This window comes from Lissotriton vulgaris, chromosome 2_1, assembly GCF_964263255.1.
Source record: "Lissotriton vulgaris chromosome 2_1, aLisVul1.2, whole genome shotgun sequence".
In the NCBI taxonomy this organism is placed as follows: Eukaryota; Metazoa; Chordata; class Amphibia; order Caudata; family Salamandridae; genus Lissotriton; species Lissotriton vulgaris.
In genome coordinates, this window is record NC_141687.1 from 424583310 (window position 1) to 424606689 (window position 23380).

Sequence of the window (23380 nt, forward strand, 5' to 3'; positions counted from 1 at the left end):
CTCCGCCTGATGATATTGGAATAACAACTCAGGAGGACGAAAGGTGGGGTATTCCCCAGTTAAAAGTTGGAATCGGACCGCTTTACAGCTTAAGGCACTCACACCGAATTTGGCATAAGAGCCATAAATGGGAGGTCTAATTCCAAAAGACAAGGAATGTGTACTTTTTCGAATAGCAGATCCAAAAATTGCATTGAATATATAATGGCCTGTTTGAAGTGATGGCAGTCCATAGGCGATATAATCATAATCATACTAGAAACGAAGGAGAGCGATCACTACCCCTTATGCTTTACAATGGTAGATCTGTTTAATAATTCCGGGAGTGACTCCCGCATTTAGGTAAAAAATGGGTCAAGGCTGCAGGTGGGAGCTGGTTTAACAGTCTGCAGAGAGGGAAGGAGATTATTGGTCAAGGCTACTGTTGCGGGGATTCTGCTCATGCACAGATCTATGCACAGGAAACCAGTACCTCAGTGAATTGTGGTGTACCAAAAAACTCACCTCAGTACCCAAAACCCCAATCCGACTAGTATCAGTGTCTCATTAGCTCTCCATCCTACAGCGAAGCTACCAATGATTAGACAACCCAGAACATGCAACGTGGGGTACTCTCAGGAATGATGGGAATCAAGAACACTCTTTCGTTTTCATTCTCATACCAATCCATGTGAGTAATTAGAGACACTGTGAAGTTTAAAATGTTTATTTTAACAACGTGCTCTAGAATGCAGTATTTTAGCTAACATAAGCAGGCATATGATTAAAAATAATATGATCAGTATTGTTACAATTCCATAAAACACAAAGGGAGAAATCATGTTATAATGATAGTGGATATAGGAAAATGAAAAAGGGGGGAGTGAAGAGGTGGTGCTGGGTGGCACCTAGGTGGACTCGTCCTCCTCTTCCAAAAGTACTATTAATCAACAAGGTCCACCTCACGTAAGGTTAGTGTGTATCCTTTTGTTGATGGAATACACAAAATGTGTTAAAATACCCCTCACACACCAACAGGGCCCTTGGTGTCATGCTTCATCATCGGGGTCTTCCCGCCCCGCTGCTGGACCGGGCAGTGCTGCAACAAGCGACTACGCTGGAGCACCTTTTTAATGTAAGTGCTATGTGAGTGAATTGGAGTGAGTGTCAGTGGGGTCAGGGGTGATATAAATAAGTGGTGTTAAAAAATACCAGGCCTGGTGATAGAAAAATGATTTAATAAACACTGGCTGGTATTGTTAAAAATTGTGATTCGGAAAGATAAAGCGGATTAATGGGCTTACTTTCCTGTGCGGGTCAACTTGTTTTGGGGCGCCATGCCCCTTCGTCAGGACCGGGGTCAGATCCCCCTGTCACTCACTAATGTCTTTCCACAATAAAAAGATGTATTAAGGTGTATGTACAAAATAGTGTGATGATACTATTTTTATCAATGTGTATAGACATATACTTTATATTTATACACTTCCCTACCTAATACAGAAATTCTGATGTAGTATGCCTACAAGACAAGAGCACGAGGTTATTAATGAGCGGATTCCATTGCGCTTTAATCTAAGTCACCTGTAAGGGAAAAAGGAGAAAAACGAACATCTATACAAGGAATGTAGTGCTTGGAATCCTGTAAGATTTGAGAAGTACTCAATTTTGGATCAGTGAAGTGATCAACCAAACACAGTCAGACACACACATATTAAGAACACAGTATAGCAGGTTAGCCTGAGAAGGTATGTACTCATTTGTAAATAGGAATCAGTGCCCCATGAACCAACACTAGACAAAGGGTATTTTAGAGTCCAGCTGCAGATGGGAGAAAAAGGGAGACAATGGAAAAAGGAAAAGAAATAGTTTCTTGTCCCTGTAATTTCTTATGGCAGTCTTGGCGTTTTTTCTAGGTATACTCAGTTGCAAAACAAGTATTCAACTGTTTGTCCCAGTCGGCTATGCCGTACTTACTCAACCCCCAGCACGGTTGTGCTTCCTCCTTCGTCCGTGGCTTCCGTATTTGTGAGGAGGGAGGATCAGGCGGGTATTTATGTGGTTGAGATAATTGAAAAATGACCAGTTAATTGATTAATGTCCTCGGACTCGGGAAAGGCGAGTCCAAAACCATAATTACTGCGGCGGCCATTGTTGGCTGGGCATAGATTCCTATTAATCCTTATTTTATATTTGCTATTTGTATCTATGCCCGGCGTAGCTGGCCGCTACCTCGATGGTTTGTTTAGGACTCGATTATCTAGATAAAAATCCTTTCGCCTTTGTACAGCCGCTATTCATTCCGCAGGTCGTGCGCAAGTGCCAAGGAGTGTGGTATCCTCGCACATGCGCGGTGCAGTGTTCATTCATCGCGCAAGCTACGGCGGGCATAGATACAAATAGCAAATATAAAATAAGGATTAATAGGAATTTATGCCCAGCCAACAATGGCCGCCGCAGTAATTATGTTTTTGGACTCGCCTTTCAAGGCACACCTGTCCCGAGTCCGAGGACATTAATCAATTAACTGGTCATTTTTCAATTATCTCAACCACATGGTTTTGGATGCTGGAGGGAAGGCCATTTTGGTTATGCTGGATTTGTCGGCGGTTTTCGACAACGTCCCTCATGAAGGTCTCCTTTTAAGACTCCAGAAGATCGGTTTTCGAGGGACGGTGTTGAATTGGTTTAAGTAATTTCTGACCGGCCGCTGGCAAGTGGTCTGGGCACCTCCATTTTCCGCTGAAATGCCGCCGCTGGAGGTGGGGGTGCCGCAGGGTTCTATTCTGAGCACTGCGCTTTTTAACATCTACATAGCCCCCTTGGCGGCGGTTGCGGAATCTTTTGGTGCCCATATCATAACCTATGCGGATGACACCCAGCTGCTCTTCACATTTGATAAGGGCAAGGACTTCGACGGCCCGCGGATTAGAGACTGTTTGGGAGCTGTCTTTGCCTGGTTCCAGCGTCACAGCTTAAAATGCAATTCCGATAAATCGGAATTGCTTTTTTTTGGATGTCCTCCTGGCAAGAGCACGATGTTATTAATGCGCAGATCCCATTGCGCTTTAATCTAAGTCACCTGTAAGGGAAAAAGGAGAAAAACGTACATCTACACAAGGAATGTAGTGCTTGGAATCCTGTAAGATTTGAGAAGTACTCAATTGTGGATCAGTGAAGTGATCAACCAAACACAGTCAGACACACACATATTAAGAACACAGTATAGCAGGTTAGCCTGAGAAAGTATGTACTCATTTGTAAATACATACTTAGGGAGGTAGGAATCAGTGCCCCATGAGCCAACACTAGACAAAGGGTATTTGAGGGTCCAGCTGCAGATGGGAGAAAAAGGGAGAAATGGAAAAAGGAAAAGAAATAGTTTCTTATCCCTGTAATTTCTTATGGCAGTCTTGGCGTTTTTTCTAGGTATACTCAGTTGCAAAATAAGTATTCAACTGTTTGTCCCAGTCGGCTATGCCGTACTTACTCAACCCCCAGCACGGTTGTGAGTCCTCCTTTGGCCGTGGCTTCCGTAATTGACATTGATTCCTATGGGCATACAGGCCCATAGGAATCAATGTCAATTACCGAATCGGTAAATACCGATTCGGTAAAATTACCGATTTTGCAAGGGTGACTGGGTGTCACTTTGACACCCTGTTGCACCCCTGATTTTGCCTTGTGTGCCATGTCATACATGCCCTAAGGGCACAGGTGTACATGCACAGATGTGCATGTACACAGGTATTCGTTATTTACCATGCAATAGAATTACATGGTAAATAACAAATCGGTAATGGCCTGTGGTACTGTTTTCAGTGCCACCTACATCTGGATTTACTGATTCGGTATTTTACAGAATCGGTAAATTTACTGAATTGGTAAATTTACAGATTCTGTATATTTGAAGGCCCCTACATCTCCATTTGCAAATACCGATCGTTAACGGCCGAAATCGTCCGTTACCGACCGGTATTTGCCGACCTACATCTGGCCAATAGTGCTTGTGAATCACCCTCCCCAGCTAGGAGCTAGGTTTTACATTTAATAATAGAAGATCTCTTAGGCTTGATTGGGGTACCCCATACCTCCAAGATCAGCAGTGGTGAATCACATCACAGGATCAGCAAAGCTCTCTCTCACTGGAAAAGGTGTTTCTCCAAGTGTCCAAATCATGCATGCAGTGCAATATTAAAAGCACTAGAATTTCAGTTAGCTGCAGCTGTGTTCGTGTTGTGTCTAGAGCGTGGGCCGATCAACCTGAATAACAGCATACATTGTTATGGTGACCTTGATGGCTTCTGCACGCAGTGTACAGACTGAGGTCACGATGTAAGTCTAGGGATGTGAAAAACAAACTGTTCTTATGCGAGGAAAATCAAGCAGTTTAACTTACAACAGTTACAAGTAGTGTTGTGTGCAAAAGCTGCAAAGTGGCAAAACGGCGTTTAAACTTCTAATAAGCCTATGCTAACATAGCAATGTGTGCAAGCAGTGCCCTGTCTTCACCCTCCCCTGATTGGAACACGTACAAGAAGGAAAGCAATTTTAGGAACGCAGAGTTCAAGTTTGAGTGAGACAAAATCAAGTTCAAAATTTTCCAAACTGGACAATTGGGAGTATTAAGTTCGAACCAGTAAGGAAAAAAAGGGAAAAAACAAGAAGGGGCGGTATACTGCCCATCATGGAAATGGAAAAAATTGTAATTTTTTTTAGAGTACAATATGTGTTGAAGATGGACAAATGCCAATTCAATCCATCAGCGTATAAGCACAGTACGTGCAATTCAGCCATCCAATTTAATAACGTGAAGGAGCATACATGTTCTTCGATAGCTGGAGCCTCCAGCACCATCAGAGGACAACTTGGGTGTTTTTTGAGATAACTACGTGCCCAGAAGTCATGTGCAGTCGCACATATATTCCAATTCCCTAGTACTCCATGTGCCTCCGCACAGGCCATAATCCCGATACCAGAACAGTTCAACTCATGAGCTACTAAGGGACTCATTAGTTGATCATAATCCGGGTTAGGAGACACCGTATTGCAAAGACACAAATCCAGAGCCCATTCAAAACAGCAATCCTGGCAATGGAAAACAGGTTGCACGCATGTAAAGTAGGAAAACCGGAAGGATAATCCATGTGCTACACTCTAGGTGGCCAGAGGTAATGTTCAATAGTATTCAAGCATCTGGTTGCAAAACTGGAGCAGCCAGGGCAGGTTGTCTTGTGACACAGACTGTGCAGCCGTTTTTGAGTAAGCAAAGCAACAGCAGTCACCGGCAGCCAAGGCGAGAATTAATGGTAACCCACTGAAGATGCTGGAAAAAGTAGAATGAAAAAAGTCCGGTATTAAACCAAATTTAGTTTGGAATGAAGTCACAAGGAGAGTGCTTACTACTTTAAAAAAATGTGCCAAGCCAGTTGTCGACTAAGCATTGAATATAGTGTGAATCAAAGCGCCGAAATGTAGTGGGAGATCAGTATTTAAAAGTGCATGCAACTCGGTGCGAGTGTTTGCCATGTGAAGGACAAATGTTTCACGGGATGAAGTAAGGGCAACTTCTTTCTGTGACAATAGAGCCCTTATTCGACTCATCTTGTTGAACTCTGCTTTCAAGGTCGGAATGGAAGGCCAGATGGATGCTTCAAGTTTGCCATGTGGGGGCGGGAAAAGCAAATTTTTACAGCAAACTACAATTTGGGAGATGGTCACAATGTACGGAATCCCTGCCAGCATACAGCAGCAATCCTCATTATTTAAAAGTTAATAGCTACTGCTAGCTAGCAGCATGAAAATTCGCGTTTTTGCTGGGACTGGATTACCCTTTAAAATGCAGGCTAAATTCGGAGCTTGCGTGTTGCACAAGCCTTGCAATTGTATGTTCTTGCAAACCAATGAGTGATCAGGTGTAAAAGTGCACTCCTCGACCTTCATATAAACTTCTTTACCTTCCCTCAGGCATCTATAGGTAAATGGCAGAGACCAAACTTCATGGAGATAGGCACTTCCCAATGGTTCATATCTGCCTATGGCATAGCGTTTCATACATGAACTGAATTTAAACAAGGGAAAAGGCAGTGTTATTAAACCAAGAATGAGCCATAGAGCTGAATTGGATTCGGCAACAGAAAAAGGTAAAGGTTCCAACTTTTCAATATGCAACAGTGAATGTGCAGCGTCCTTCATAGACATAACTGTTGTTTTTCAGTCAAATTAAACAGTAAAAATAGAGAAGAGGTATTCTGTAGTCCCAAGGCACTTTCCCAGATTTTAAGGTTTGTAAAGTCCAAGCAAACTGCATATAGGAATGTAATTGATTTTGACCATGGTACAAAAGAGACACTTCACAGTGTAAAATATCAACAACAGATGAAACAATATTATCTAATGTGCAAATTCAGGAAGAAAGAGTATTAATGCTATTGTCAACAACTGCAAGCACTTTTTCTAAATTAGCTTGATCAATAGCTCGCAATCTAGAAGCAGCTTCAATTTGAGACTGTTTCCAAACTTTGTTGTAAATAGCATATATCTATCTTTTTGACCTGCTTCCTACAGGGTCTTTAACAAAGTCATTCAATCAACATCGTCAGTCAATTTAGACAAATTAGGTTTAACTGACGCTAAAGTGGAATGTTTAAGCCAGTTCTGACATAATTTGCCTACTGAATAGGTAGCAACTGAATGGGCATTTTCAAAGCTGGGATCCACCCTAACCTGTGTATAGCCAGGGGCCAGACCCAGAAAACGATGTTGGCATGAATCTGAACTTTTTTTGCCATAATAACCAACCTTGGGGATCCAAGCTGGAAATATTAAAAGAGGAATTTATTATTAGGGACTGCAATTCATCAATGAACCTATCGGTGTGATTGTACCATGTAGGGTATTCCCCTAAATCAGGAATGGAAGGGGCATTTAATTTTGTAGATGTAGTCAATCCAAAGCAAGTAGTTTGTGAAATAGTCGAGTTCCATTACAACATATCATTCAGGATGAGACATGCACGATGCAAAGCTTCAGTGCCTTGCACTTGCCAGCTTTTAGAACCCCCAACCAGATTTAAGATCAATAGTATCTTTTCACAGCTCATAGCCCCCTATAGCTAATTGATCAATAAAGGACTTCGAATACCGTAATTTAGTGTGGGTGAGTCTAACTTTGGAGGAGGACTTAGCAGTCATCAAAAAAAAGGTGTCAGGGTTGGATTGATTAAAATCAGTAACATAAATAAACTTCTTTAAAAGAGTTTTCGAGCTGCCTTCAATGGGGGTGTTCCCACTGTGTATAATTTACCACATTTCTAAATGTGTTTGCTTTATGCAGAAAATGATTGCCATAGTGTTGGTAGCAGAATAAGTCCGCATAATTAGCTGAGTCTAAGTACAAATCTTCAGCATCAAAGGTAGCATAACATTTCAAATCAGAAAAAAGAGCCTCTACGGCTTGGACAACCCAATCGTCAGAGCGTATGTTTTATTTTACAACATCCCCCATTGAAATACGAAGTACATTGGGGACATTTATAACCTCGGTAGGGCTGTGAATCTGAAATTTAACAGCATCCCACACAATCCTATCTAATACAGGCCAAACCATGATTTTGACAAAGTCTGGTCCCTCTTCATGATGTTGGACGAGCAGTGGGGTGCCAAAGTTCCATCAATTAACCTAATTGTAGATCGTTCTTTAACATAATGTCCATTTACTAGATGAAAAAATACAACTACAAACCCAATTGACATGAATAAAGCAATTGAAAAAAGCACCAGCCAAATGTAAGTCCCGGGGGTTATCAAAAAATGTCTGTTGAACCAAACAGCAGAAATAGAAACTTTTGATGGGGACCTCGATGTTGTAGAGTTAGTGTCAAATGAAAGCGCAACTGATCAGCAGCACTTGTGTGCACGCAGGCAACGAGACATCTGTGGGATAAGTATACTCACTATCATCATGGGGCTCACCAGCCGGTGGATTCAATAAAGGATTAGTAACTGTGTGCATCTCGATGGCAATGTCAATGTATTCGCCGGAGCCAAAACAGAATTTCTCAGCATCGCTGGACAAGAGACCGCTAGTGTCATACTAAGAAGAATCGGCCACTAGTTGTAATTTGACATTGTCAATGGAGATGTACCTGTTATACTTGCGACCAGGAAGTGGAGTTAAAATGACTGTTCTTGTACCCTGCATGCCAAGCACAGCAACTGGTGCACAATATGAGGGGCCGACCTCCTTCTTGTTCTCCACCTTCTCACAGACCAGGTCACCGACTCAGGGTAGCCAGCCAACTACCGAAATCTGAAGCATAGAATCTGTTGTGGAGGGCAAGTGTTCCTTTGCAAGACTGTCACGAGTCTCTTGTAGGTTCTGTAATACAGCAGAATGATCATCTGCGTCAAAGGGTGCGGCTGACGCCGCCATATCTAGACCCTAAAGGTCCGTAACAAACATTTTTATGTCAAAGAGCGTTTCGTATGGGGTCGGCCCACCCAGAGACCTTCTAGGGAGATTATTAAGTGCACTTTGAATGCCATACAGATGGGCCACCAGTTCCTGCCAGTACTTAAAACCTTAGCTGTCAAGGATTGCTTTAAGTCACGGTTCATCCATTACACAACGGAATTGCCCTCAGGCCTGTATGGAGACGAAAATTTGACCTGCACCCCCAGAGACCTCATGGCATTCTTGTACGCCTTAGAGGCGAACGCTGGACCCTGGTCCGAATAAAGAGTGCCACATGCAAAAATTCGCACAATGACACGCAAATCCCTGATGACAGTTCGAGCATCAGTACTACATTGTGGCTAGAGCCATATAAAGCATGTTCATGAGTCCACTGCAATTAAGATGTATTTATACGCAGTATCTGAGGAGAAAGGACCACAGTCATCTAAATAAACACACCCAAGTTGTTTATTATTCATGTACAACTGTGTTTGTGGTGGACGCGCAGCAGTTGGAGGTTTGATCTGCTGGCTAATGTCACAAGTAAGGACATAATCAAGTGTCTGTTTGTACAATCCGCGCCACCAGTAACGCTGCTGTAAGATAGAGACAGTCACGGAAACGCCAACATGTGCCGAGGCCATGCCCCATGAGCGACTGTTATCAAGGAGAGCCTGCGGTCCGCGTTGGGAATCAATCTGTCACCAACGTCGTTAATTCTCACATAGGGAACTTTATCAGGACTTAAATGATAAGAGTATTTAGAAGGGAAACCTCTAGGGTAATTACCTCCCTTCTCTGTTGGAGCAATTGCTGCCAAGATGTCATCATCAATCTTACCTTTGGAACATGTAACTGCTGCTACTACATATGTTGCTACTGCTTCATCAGCAAGACTGTTACCAACGATAGGAGGGTGGCGTGGCCAAGCGCGGAACGAAGATGGCCGCGTAGTGTAGTTGCTCCGCCGAGTGTCCCTGCCCCACGACTATCCTGAGGACACACCCGTGTCACCCATCGACAGCTCCCAGGATCGGAGTTGTAGCGGTTCCCAAGCCACTTAGCCCGGTTCGCCTAGCGGCTCAGAAGGGCGAAATATCGGCCCGGAGTGTTGGGGCCTGTGGACATCACAGGAGCCGGAACCCACAGTGGGGAGGAGCACTGGAGGAGAGCTCCGGCCGGTCCGGTGACATCGAGCGGTGGCGCCGTGCTCTGGAGGCGCCGCCGTGATATTAGGAGGCGGAACTGCGGGGAGGCTTCCAGGACCCGCGGCAGCAGCGGTGACCACTACCTGCGCCCAGAAAACGGTGAGGCAAGCCTGTGCAGTGACGACGTTCGCGTCCGCCGGGAGTTGGTCAGTGGCTGCGGCGCACTCCCAATAGTGAGAGCCTCCCTGCTGCCTGCCCCGTCGGAGCTGAAGTGCATCCCACGCCTGGATAGAGGCTGATGTCTGGCACACACTTTCACACGTAAAGACACCGGCGCGCCCACCCCCCCTCGAGGGAGGCATCAGGGGAGGACGTTGTTAGATTCGCCTGCACTGAGCTGGGGGACCACGGTTCCACGGTGCCATAGGGATTACACAGCGTGGACTTGTGAAGAGGCGTCAGGGATCAGAGGCTGCAGAGGGGAATAAGCTCCCAGGCTAATTAGCAAGGGAGATCCATGGTGCGCCTGCCGTGCATTTGTCAGTGTAGACAGTGCACTCTTGTGGGTGACGATTTTTCCTGCTGCCCACCTCATCAGTGCAAATACTTGAAAACTTTTGGAGTGGGAGAGACCCTATGAGCCCCAGTTTGATTATACTAAGGTGCCAGGGGTGAAACTCGGGGCTCAAGCGGGGTCAAGAAAGAGCCGGTGGCCCTCTGCAATTTCCCCTGAGTTTATGATAGTGTAAGGATGAAGGGGCTGAGGCAAGTCTCCCAGAAAGACTTGCTCCTTGGTAAAAGATAGATCCCTTCTTTTTTGGGCACAAGTCGAACCTACAAGCTAGTCCCTGAGAGCGCTTTGCTGCCCAAAACTGACTTGCGGGACCCGCTCCCGGGGAAAGAAAGACTTGATGTGAGACTTCATGGACCCGTGCTTTGGATGCTGATACCCTGACTGGTTGAACTCTGGTGAGCACAGTGGGGGTGGTGTCTCTGCCTGCCCCAAATATCTCAGTTCCGTTGGAAGTGTACACAGGATATCCCAATGGAGCGTGTCAAGGAGTCTAGGTACTGTGGAGCGAAGCAGGTCTAGAATAACAAGCTGGACATGTACACGCTCAGTGGAACCGACTGTCCGGAGAGGTTGCTCAGGGACACCCGGAAGAAGAGGAACAGGAGATATCACTCAAGGATGTCATGAAGGCTATCACTGGTGTCAAAACTTCACTGGACACCGTGGGGATTGACGTCAATCTTATTAGGGCCGGCATAGGGAAGCTTAACGAAAAGATCAAGCAAGTGAAAATTACGACCTCCAGTCTCGTTGACGATGTTGTGCAACTGCAAAGGGAGGTACACGACCTCCAGGACTCTCACAAGTTTATGGATCTCAAGCTAGATGACAATGAAGGCCGGCTCTAGCGCAAGAATCTCCGCATCCTAGGAGTTCCCGAGAAATCGGAAGGGCAATCTCCGAACCTGTTCGTAGAGGACCTTATTCTTAAAAACCTGCAGCCCAAAGGCCTCAGCAATTTTTTTGTAATCAAACATGCTCACAGGTTCCCTGGCGGCCGTCCCAAACCGGGCGCTCCCCCATGGCCTATGCTGGTTCGAGTCTTGCTTTCTTCCTTTGAACTATCGGGATAGAATTGTTATTCTCCAGAACTCCAGAGCGGGGCCTCTTTGCGCTATGAAAATGCTGACATTTCCTTCTTTCTGGACTTCACTCAGAGAGTGCAGAAGCAAAGGAGGTCCTTCCTTTCTGCGAAATGTGACCTGAGAGAGAGGGGCCTGAAATATTCAATGCTGTTCCCGGCACGTCTCCGGGTTGATGAGGAGGGAAGAGCGTGGTTCTTTGACCAGCCTGAAGCAGTGGCAGGGTGGATAGAATATTGCGGAGTAAAGGACCAGGCTGATCGTTGCGCTGGGGAACAAACAGACATCCAACCTGCCTGGAGTAAAACTCTGAGGATGGCGGCCTTGAACTGAGTAATGGGGACTTTGATGTGGGGTGGGCCGGGGTTTCTGAGTTTACATGGCGGGAGCTAGTAATCATATATAGGTCTTAAATCCTTTACCTACTAGGGGTGCTACACTTTACATGAATAGGGGCGGGGACACAGAGCATACTATTCCCCCTTACTTTCTTCCTTTGAATTTCTTTCCAGGGCGACAGGCACTCTGCAGATTTTCGATGGCCAGTTCTAAGCCCAGACTGCAGGGCAGCGGGGTAGGGGTTGTTGGGTTGGCGTATTTTGTTACATTTGTTTCATTGGTGCAATGTATGGGTACACCTACAGAGGAGTTAGCGCGCTACATGCATGTCAATGGAGAAGTGTGGCTCAAGTGGAGAAGTGTGGCTCAATGGTTAGAGCGGCAGACCCTGATGCAGAGCTCTGGCCCGGGACCAGGGTTCAATTCCCGCCTCAGCGGGTCTTGGGCTCAATTTCCTCGGACCTGATAATTCTTGCCCCGGTGCCTATTCAAATCATGGGTCCCACTCTGCAACTCTGGGCAATAGCTTGCTTAATCTCCACAACAGCCCCAACAGTGCTGGGGTGCCTGGCTTCACCTTGGGGATTCGCGTTATCGCCTCCCCATTAATTCGTTGGATACCTAGAGAGACTCCCATATTCTACATATAGACATTAATAAAACCCATGAGTTACCCTTCGTGGTTCATGCCTATGACACTGCCTCTTGAGAACTAAGCAGAATTTACGTTTTTTTAAAGTGTCCCCTGTATATGTGAGTGTTGACTGCCTGGAAGAGGTCCTGAGGAAGGTGGCCGTGCCACCGAAACGCGCGTCGACCATAGTGCGGGGTCTCATACTCAGTTTTGAGACTCGTTAGTAGGCAGGGGGCTCCCTGCTGATTAATACCCAGATTCCTTTTTCAGACGTAGTGTATGCGTATGCAATGATAGTATGTATGTGTTTGTATGTTGTGATTGATTGTGTGTTATCAGGGGCATATGTATTGGTATACATTTTCTCTTTCATGATTAGTTATTGTCACTTTATTCGTCCCTTTTTTTGTATGAAATATGAAATGATTTATGAAATGTTAACATTGTGATTATATGCTTCTTGTGAATTCTAACTTAAATGAAAAATATATAAATTTGAAAGTGATGCTACATAATAAATATTTAAAAACTTCATATATTTTTTGAAGAAAATAAAAAGCTTGTTGTGTATCTGTCGCCTGTAATATAAATAATGTGATGCATACCTGTAATGAATAATTGTGACCTTGAGGGAACTTTCTCTTTTGCTGTGCTTCACCTTGGGGGTGCCCAGGAGTGGACATTTCACAGGGAAAAGCCAGGAAGGGTTCCACAGCGGTATGCGTACAGCCCCAGGAAACCCCGGTTCGGGTATAAGTGCGCTTTACAAGTACAAATTCATTTAATTTTATTTCATTTCAATGGGTACGCAGTGGAACAGAGAAGTCAAAATCTTAAATTGGAATGTTAACGGGTTGGGAGACAAAATTAAGAGGAGTGTGGTGTTACAATATATCAAGAGACTATCACCAGACATTGTATTGCTTCAGGAAACTCATCTTAACGGCAATATGTGTAGACCAATGCAAAGGTGGGGTTACGCAATGGTGGCACACGCGGGCTTTGCATCCATTTCAAGAGGGGTGGGCATTTTGCAAAAAAAAGCTTTCCCTTTATCTATTAAGTCCACCTATATAGATAACCGAGGGAGGTATATCGGGGTCACGGCACTTGGGAAGGCCGAACCATCCCTTTCCTGTCGGTATATGCGCCTCCAAGGCTACAATCTGGTACGTTCCCTGACCTCAGTGCTATGCTTCGCTGCCTGATGGACACTTTGTGCTCGGCGACGACTTTAGCTCAGTCTTATCAGGGTCACTAGATAGACACCCCTCCGTACGCTACCCCAGACCTCACACTACTTTTCTAGCTTTCTAGAGGCAATGAGATTAGTGGAAGGATGGGGGACTTACAACGCGGACAAGATCCAGCACACCTTTCACTCTGGGGCACACAACAGTCTCTCTCGTCTTGATAACATAATAGTCCCCGCCCCCCAAGTTACAGACATCCATGAGATCAGGCATCTTACTAGAGGTATTTCCGATCACTCCCCCCTAGGGGTCCACAAAGTTCTCGATCACACGCAAGTAGGACGCATTGCCCCTATAAATTCCTGGCTCCTGAAAAACCCCAAAATACTTAAAGACTAGATTAAGTCTATGTACTACTTCGTTGATAACGAACACACTGTCGAGTCCCCTCAAATTCTATATGAAGCCTTTAAAACAGTCGTCCGGGGTCAGGTTAAATGACTTCTCTGATGTTGAACAAGAGATTTTCGTCTTGAACAAGACGTGAACTCAGATGCCACGCCTGAGGCCCTTCATTCACTCAGTTTGCGCCAGGACGAATACCTGGCACAAGTTACGGATCGTGCCAAACTAATGGGACAAGAAAGACTGATCCGAATCTATGACAGGGGAGACAAAGTTGGGAAGTTGATTGCCTGGCATGACAAAAAGGAGCACGCTAGCAGGCTTGTCCCGGAGCTTAGGGACGCTGACAAGAACCCCATAACGGACCCCCAGGATATAGTTAACCAATTTGCAGCCCACTTGCACTCAGTCTCCAGCTCAGTGGCACCTTACACAGACGCAGACTCCTCAGACCTCATTAAAGATATCTCCCTCCCCACTCTCTCTGACGCTGACACACGTTAATGGCTAGCACCGTCACCACTGACGAAATAGCACTAGCGATATGAACGCTTCACTCAGGTAAGGCCCTCGGCCCAAACGGTATGCCAATTGAATTGCACGAGCTCTGCCCTGACAAACTTGCCCCATATCTGAAATCCATGTATTACGACAGTCTGAAACAGGGATCATTGCCCTTTGATCAGAGAATTGCGACTATTGTCACAATATACAAAGAAGAAAAACCCAAAACGGACTGCGCCTCTAACCGGCCCATTTCATTGCTGAACGCAGAACCCAAAATCCTAGCTAAAGTACTCGCCAATAGACTAACCAAGGTGATTGGGGACTTGGTACATTCTGATCAGTCAGGGTTTATGCCACGGAGGAACACTGCCCTAAATCTGCGCAGAGTGCATGGAGTACATAGTCATAGTTTCCCTAGATGCCTCTATGGCATTCGAAACACTTGAATGGCCGTATGCAGCACTTATAAAACTGGGGTTTGGCCCGATTTTCAGCAGTTGGGTAAGATTACTGTACAGCGCACCCATGGGACAAGTGGTTGTAAACAATAAAAAATCTGAGACCTTCCCACAAAGTAGAGGAACCCGCCAGGGGTGTCCCCTCTCTCCCTTACTGTTCGCTCTGGCTCTCAAACCCCTTACGACATGGATCCGTAATGATCTGAGGGATGCGATGGTCCGAAGACTGGGAAGACCAAATCTCCCTATACGCGGATGATATCCTTCTCTATCTCACTTCCCCCAAAAGATCCCTGATTGCCGTATTTGATATCCTGGATGTTTTCGGCAGATATTCTGGAATTCGAGTCAACTGACAAAAATCCCTTCTATATGTTCTCTGTGGGGCCCTCCCCCACTACCTCGAGACTGCCCTATACTAATAGTTTCAGAAGGCTTGAAATACCTAGTCATATTAATTTCTCTTGACCCCTCGGTCAGATACACCCGCAATCTTGTCCCTCCCTTGCAGAGATTCAAAAGTGACATCACAACTTGGAAGTCACTCCCACTCTCTCTATTAGGCAAGGCGGCCCTTTTTAAAATGATGTCCCTGCCCCATTTCCTCTATGCCTTACAAAACTCGGCTGATCCTGTTCCAAACTCTTACTTCAAGGAAATTGAGGGGCTCCAACTGGACCTTTTATGGAGCGGGAGACCACGCATTGCCTTACCAAAACTTACGCTCAGTTGGTACTACAGTGGAATCGGGCTACCTGACATTAAAAAATACTACTGGGCAGCACACCTTACAGCAATAAACCATGGTACTTACAGCTGCCCTGACGACCCAGGGTTCCGTGTGGATTGTTGGATCCTTCCGAACAGGTCCCACAGTCGAGCACTCTTTCCCAAACCAGAGAGGTATCCACTTACTGAACCCACCAATCACATAGGATCTGGCATGCTGCAACCAAATCACTGGGCTGGTACGGTAGGTTGACCCTCGCCACACTCTTGTGGGATTCACAAAAGCTGAGAGAACTGGGTAACTCCAAAGGTTTCGATAAATGGAACCTAATTGGCATCTCCCATATTAGGGACTTATGGGATACCGGGGGCATGAAGCCTTTTGACGCGCTCCAAAATCAACACTCATTGGCAGACTCTGAACTTTTTCGATATCTGCAAGTTTGTCATGCGCTACAGACAGTTTTGCCCTGTGACTCCTCTCCACCAGATAGCTCCCCACTGGAGAACAGATGCTAGATGGCCCCCTGCCCGAAAGGGCAATCTCCCTAACCTACCGAAAACTCATCAACAATATGGGCGATCCACTAATATCGCTGAGGGAGAAATGGACAGGAGACATCATTGAATTGGAGGATGAAAGTTGGCAGACGGCGGTCTCCTCCCCGAAAACGGTTGCTATTCCGGCACAGCTTAGGCTTGTGGAGCTAAAGATCCTGCAAGGAATATATGTAACAGGTCCCCAACTGGTACACATGAGTGGGCAGACGGATGGATCGTGCACTCAACTAGGCACATTCATAAACATTATATGGCACTGTTCACCAAACCAGGACTATTTGCATAAGATACAGGTAGTCATGAGCAACACTTTGGAGGACAAGATTACCCGAAGCGCCCAGATGCCTTCTTAGCATCTGGGAACCAACCAACCTAAATACATACACCATAAAATGGGTCACACTCGGATGTATGATCGCCAAAAGGAACATCGCAGAGCTTTGGGGGGCCTCGCATGCACCCTTAATTGCAGATTTGGAAAAAGACCTTAATTATTGCATGCAATGAGAAAAGACTGTATATACGGCCGAAGGCTGCCCCCGAAAATGGTCCAATATATGGGCCCCTTGAAACTCAATCCGTGCATACATTTGTACCCCTGGACAGCGATGACCTCCCCCCCATGATTTCCAATGCACTATCCTATTGTATCTGAATGTATACTTGTTTTTCGATGTACCCTCTGTATTGACCTTTGTGGAACTGTACCTTGTTACCGAGTCTGTTTAATAAAAAGATTTAGAAAAAAAAGACTTTTACCAACAGCATGTACTCCTACGTGCTGGTGACCAAGAGTATGAATTACATTCATGAGAGGCAGACGTTCTTTAAGTTCTGCGACTCAAACCCAAAGCTTTTTGTGGTTGATGGTGCTACCTTTGGAATCACAATATTTTTAGTCCAAAAGAATAAATTGCAATTGAAAGACTGAACACAGTAGTAAGAGTCACTTACAATTAGAGTAGTCACACGAGGATCAGTATACTCCAGTGCAAGCACCAGAGCACGTAGCTCTGCCAACTGGGCGGTACAGTTCCCTAATGTCTGTGTGTGCATGGCATCAGACTTAAACTCTCCATTCACCATGGTACCCACCACTATTACGCAGGCTGCTGAATAAGCATGCTTAGATTCCATTGCCGTTTGCCCCGAACCATCAGTGTAAATGATACAATGGTAATCCTCCAGCGGGCGCAAGGACAAAGGAGCTGGATGAACAAATTCATACTGCAAGTACTCCTGAGTTTTCAAAGAGGAATCAAAAATAAACATGCCATCTGGAGACGTCAAGGATGTGTCCCTTTGCATCCAACGTGGATGCAAAGCTTTTGAATTAGGTACACTGGCTTTCGTCACCACCTCAAGGGCAGGATACGGTGTAACAACCAACTTACCTTTCCCCTGTGACTGCGCTCTCTCTTTTAGAATCACCATCTATACTGCAGTCAAAACTTTTTCAACAGAAGAAAATCGCATTTCAGCGAAGTGTAAGAGTGTGACTTGTTAGCAATAGGGACTGTGTCTCCTTCATTAAACGTTAAGTACGTGAAACCCACTGTGCCTGGCACAATTCTTATCACCAGGTTTAGGTGGTTGTCACGAGTCAGTAAGTATGTTGATTCAAGAAGATCAGACTGTAAAGATTGCAGTATAGCTGAATATTCAGCCAGCCAGCATGATTTAGTAAAAGTTGGTTGTATCAAGGCATATTGCGGCTTGATACGCTGGGCATAATCGGGAATGTAACTACGCCCGAAATTCAAAAACCCAGTAAAGCTTGTAGTTTTTTCAGAGTTGTAGGAGTGCACAACTGTGCACATTTCTCCAAGAAGTGAGGTGCTAAACCTCGACCTTCATTGTTGAGCTCATAGCCCAGGAACAACAGTGTGTACTCTGCAATGTGTGATTTTGCAAAGTTAAATTTGTAACCGAAGTCCGCAAACATAACAATGATGCTGTCAACCTGACACAGATACAGCCATAATTCGTTGCCTGTGAGACAAATATCATTTACATACGAAAACGCATCGGGTCGAGTCTCTCCAACAGAGAGACAATAGGAGCGGCAAAGACGCCTGGACTGTTTTTGTAGCCCATGGCTAATCTTTTGAACTTTTTTGTTTGCTGCCAAGCTTTCATTGACTGCTAAAAGAGGACAGGTTATGGCTAAAAAAGCCAATGGATATGTCAAGTGTGGTCTTAAACAGTTTTCTCACAAGACTATCCACAAGGGCAGAACTGTGAGTATTCTGTACCGCGCAGGTCCAACAATAAGAGTTCAAATGCCGTTAATCTAATACTAGGCGGTACGACCCATCAGGTTTGGTCACAGTAAAAAGAGGATTATTCATGGGTGACACACATGTTTCAATCAAACCTTGATATTCCAATTGTTCAAGGATTTCTGCAACTTGAGCCTTTGCTTCACACCGCATGGGATATTGGGGTTGAGGCTGTGGCATAGACCGCAATGGAATCTCATGTCTGGGCGAAGGTTTGTCCCATCCACATTGAGTACGGTACAAAGCCGGTGCAAGCACCTGAGCCCACTCTTCTGCAAAATTCTGTGCCTGCGCCTTCAGCACAGTGTGCGCGAAACTAGGGAGGATTAACTCCTCCCCTCTTGGAGCGGCCAAAAGTAAAGGTAGTGGCCAATGTGCCTCAGCTAACAAAATGTCAAATGTAGAGGTCAGATTTTCCCCAAAAATCCCTTTTATTTTACGCTGTATGTCACCTTCAATTAAAAGGACTATCTCATATAGTCTGTCAGGGAGAGCCACTCTAGTATCAGCTGTTTCAACAGGGATGAACATGTCAGTTGCTGTCGCCTGCAGATACGGACGCAGTGCTTGCCGCACTACTGTAACCTCTGCTGCCCTATTGAGCAGCGTTAGCGCCCGTGTTAGGTTCTGAAGGTTTATTCTCACTACCTGTGGAATACCTTGCGGTTAAAGCAGCAACCTTCTTTTTCTGAAACTGAGGGCGTTGATGTTGAAAGTTGTCCTGCTTGCCTTTACCATCCGTCTGGCAGGGCTACTCTCGTCCTTGTGGGGCACCCCGGCCTCTGTCGCATTCTCCTCCACCGGGTTGTGAGACCGATGTTTCCTGAAAAGAACGAGGAGAATGTTGATCAGGAACCTGAAATCGATCAGGTGACTTAATACTCGCATGGTCGCGCAAATCATATGTGCGCTCAGTAGACACCGGTATTGGTGACGCAGGACGTGACCCTTGTTTCTGTTGCTGTTTCCCCTGTTTTTTATTTTTCAAATTCTGTTTAGGAAAAACTGGACGGTCGTCTTTATTAGACTTAGCCATCTGAGTTTGCGGTTCAGCTGCTGTTTTAGCAAACAGCTTAACACCCAAACTATTACGGTCAATAGTCTTATAAGCCTCCACAATGATTTTCGGTAACTGCCGGGGTTTATCGGCTTCGGGGACATTGCGCAAAGCATTAGACACCTGAAAGTTTACTACATCTCTCTTGACATTAGCAAGGATGAGATCGGAAACTACGTCAAACACTCCGACTAGTCTCATTCCAAGTTCCACAGCCGCCTCCGGACCATGTTGATCCTGAACACGCTTGATCATGGAGGGCAGGACAGTCATAGACAGTGTGCCGAAGCACTTTGCATAGACTACCAAAAATACTTTACCCCAGGTCTCACAATCTGTTACCTTTGGTACTAAGTCTTTCTGCAAACTAATGGTTAGAAGAATCCTGTGTTTCTCAACAGGGTCGTATTAGGAAATACTGCTTCCGTTGGTGAAATTTCTCAGCAAGCCAAAAAGGCATCTCTTCCTTATCTTGGGGGCGCTTGCCCATTACCAAATTAACCATGACGGACTGATTGTTATCCCGGCCGGTCCAACTAGTTGCGCTGCAGCTCCAGGTGCCGCCACCTGGATGTTGCGGGAAACGTATTGCACAAAATCCCTATATATTCCAACAACGGAGGCATAGAGTAATCGTAACTCTGCTATAGGGCTTTTTAGAAAACGTGGGGAGGTTTGAACCCAGCCAAGACTGGCCAAGTGGGCCGTGGAATAAACAAGGAACCTAACCGAACCGTAGATACAGTGTGGGGGAGGGCACCATTAAACCAAACTTGATGCTGCCAAGCAGAAAGCCGAAACTCCTGTGTCCTATATGGTGCATAGACCGCAGGCACCACTGTGGGTGGTACTCATGGAATGTACCATCACCCACATTCACAGCGGGAAACGTAACTCAAGAGTAGAAAAGCTCAAATGGGTATGCTGCTTCTGCACTAACCACAAAGAGCACCGCCATTCCTTTGGCGGTTACCCCATACTGATTTAAGTGATTACGGAGTGGTACGCGACTATGCTGACCTATGTCAACGTCAGCCATAAGGACACAGTATAGAAAAAACAATCTAAGTGACTTGTAGCACAAATGGGCAGTAATTCAAAGTACAAACCTTTTTTAAAATCTCAAGCTTAAAAGAACCTATAATTTATCTATATAAGTAGGTCAATCCGTCACTACTGGCAACCGGAAACAGAAGTGAGGGTGTCGTGGACTGTTATAAGCACTACTCAAGAGTCTCAAGCATAAGACCAAACATTGGGTGCCATGTTGCGGGGATTCTGCTCATGCACAGAACAATGTGCAGGAAACCAGGACCTCAGTGAATTTTGGTGTATCAAAAAACTCACCTCAGTACCCTGAACCCCTATCCGACTAGCATCAGTGTCTCATTAGCTCTCCATCCTACAGCGAAGCTACCAATGATTAGACAACCCAGAACATGCAACTTAGGGTACTATCAGGAATGGTGGGAATCAAGAACACTTTTTCATTTTTATTCTCATACCAGTCCACAACGTGAGTAATTAGAGACATGGTAAAGTTTAAAATGTTTATTTTAACGACATGCTGTAAGATGCAGTATTTTTGCTAACATAAGCAGGCATATGATTAAAAATAATACGATCAGCATTGTTACAATTCCATAAAACACAAAAGGAGAAATCATGTTATAATGATAGTGGAAACAGGTCATATAGTGCCTTGTGAACCACCCTCCCCTGCTAGGAGCTAGGTTTTATAATAATAGAAGATCTCTTAGGCTTGAATGGGGAACCCCATACCTCCAAGATCAGCAGTGTTGAATCACATCACAGGATCAGCAAAACTCTCTCTCACTGGAAAAGGTGTTTCTCCAAGTGTCCAAATCATGTATGCAGTGCAATATTAAAAGCACTAGAATTTCAGTTAGCTGCAGTGTTCGTGTTGTGTCTAGAGCGTGGGCTAATCAACCTGAATAACAGCATACATTGTTATGGTGACCTTGAAGGCTTCTGCGCGCAGTGTACAGACTAAGGTCGCAATGTAAGTCTAGGGATGTAAAAAGCAAACCGTTCTCATGCGAGGAAAATCAAGCAGTTTAACTTACAACAACAGATACATGTAGTATTGTGTGCAAAAGCTGCAAAATGGCAACATGGCGTTTAAACTTCTAATAAGCTTATTCTAACATAGCAATGTGTGCAAGCATGGCCCTGTCTTCACTACACTATTAAAGCAAAAAATCCTACTGTGATAATCTTCTCTAGGAAATTGCATAAGCAGGTGATGGGTAACGCAAAAAAACTAGGATGATGCAAGGTAGCGGGACCTATTGGAGTCCTGTGCATCAAAAGATGATTCCGTGTTCTGGAGACTAGTGGCTAAAGGGGAGCACAGTTCTGGGATGGAGCCTCAGAACTTTGTTCCACCAGAGGAATGGTGTATCCACTTTTCAGCTTTATACAAGGAAGAGGGCCCACTCCTGGACAAGGCACTACTGGTACATCCCATAGTCAATTTTACAGGATCACCCTTCTGCATGTAAGATGTGCTAAACTCACTGGCAACCTTCTCTTCCGGGAGAGCGGCTGGCCTCATAGTGTGCCTGTAGATGTTTTCCTGCATGATACCATTGTGTGGGCCCAATACATATTGGTCATTGTGAATGAGAGAGCTATGGGAGCCCCCATTTTTTGTCAAATCTGTTTATTAGCATTTTATAGGTTTCAAGATGCAATACAAAAAACGATCAATTTATCATGACATTCCGGCCATGCCGGTTCAAGCATCACAATTCGGTACAAAGTGAAATCATGAAGCCGCACTGGCAATGTCTCGTAAACGAAGTGTATGTGCTCAGGACTGACTATTACAGGTAGGGCCCGATTCGGCGCCCTAAATACTGTTCATGACTATCTGCTGGTTCAGCCTTGCACATTAGCATAACTATGAGGTGGATCCTTTAACTATGGACTTTCGCCTAGAAATGACATTACTCTAACAGTTATACAAAAAGAAAACGTAAACAATAGCGGCAAAACACATACATCCAAGCGTACTGATCCTCCTCCCCCCCGCATCCCCCTAGGCGCCCACCCCCATGTGCACCTACATCTGTGGGCAAGTATGTGTCGCAGGCTTGCGTGTCTAAAGGCTGGAAGATTGTATGACAGGTATGCGGACAGTAAAGCACCCCGTGTTGTGTTCTAGCCCCTCAGGCCATTTACATGAGTCATTTCAGCAACCGAATCGGTGGCTCCCCCCGGCAATTGCAAGGCATTAAGCATGCGCTCCCATTGTTCCGCCATGGGTTCTTTTCGGAGCCCCACCATTTCCTCCCTCCGTATGGCTATCCATTCCACCCAGGTCCATGCCTGAAGGGAAGAGACCCATGCCTGCCCAGCCCGCGGTTTGCGCGCCTTCCATCGCCTCGTGAGGAGACGCTTCGCCACCAACAACCCTAGATCTAAGAAGCAGGAAGATGCTTTATCATTAGGCGACCTCTTGAAGTGGTGTAAGACGTACTCCAGCCAGCTAAAGGGAATAGTGCGGCCCGTGCACACCCCAAGCATTTCATGTATCATATTCCAGTAATCGCCCAGTTTAGGGCAGATCAATAAGAGGTGGACAAGTCCTGCATCCAACTCTTCGCATCTGGGGCGGAACGCGTCTGAGCGGTGGAAGTACCTATTGATTAGCTGAGGTGTAAGGTAGTATCTATGGACAATGAAGAGTTGTGTCTGACGGAAGCGCATGTTTCGGGAAATGCGCACCGGGTTTTTAAGGACTCTCTCCCATTCCTTATCGGCCAGTGCCCGATCCAAGTCTCGCTCCCACTTGCCTCTGAGCGGAGCCAAACTGATCTCTGTGTGAGCTCTTAGCGATGCGGCAAACCAGTGGACCAGGTGCCTGCTTCTCATCATTCTCAGTAATTCAGTTCTCTGGGCCTCCATGTTTCTTTTTTGCTACTTTTGTAGGGGATTTAGCCATGGAGG

At 45.5% G+C, this 23380-nt stretch overlaps 1 protein-coding gene across 1 annotated transcript in view; it reads right to left on the bottom strand.

Annotated features, from left to right (window-relative positions):
* Positions 1-1549: 1549 nt before the first annotated feature.
* CPO (carboxypeptidase O) overlaps positions 1550-23380 on the bottom strand; it is a 174280-nt gene continuing 152449 nt past the window's right edge. Inside the window, exon 8 of the mRNA XM_086954077.1 lies at positions 1550-1563. Within this exon, the coding sequence (XP_086810203.1) occupies positions 1550-1563 (14 nt within the window). The remainder of the gene's footprint in view (positions 1564-23380) is intronic.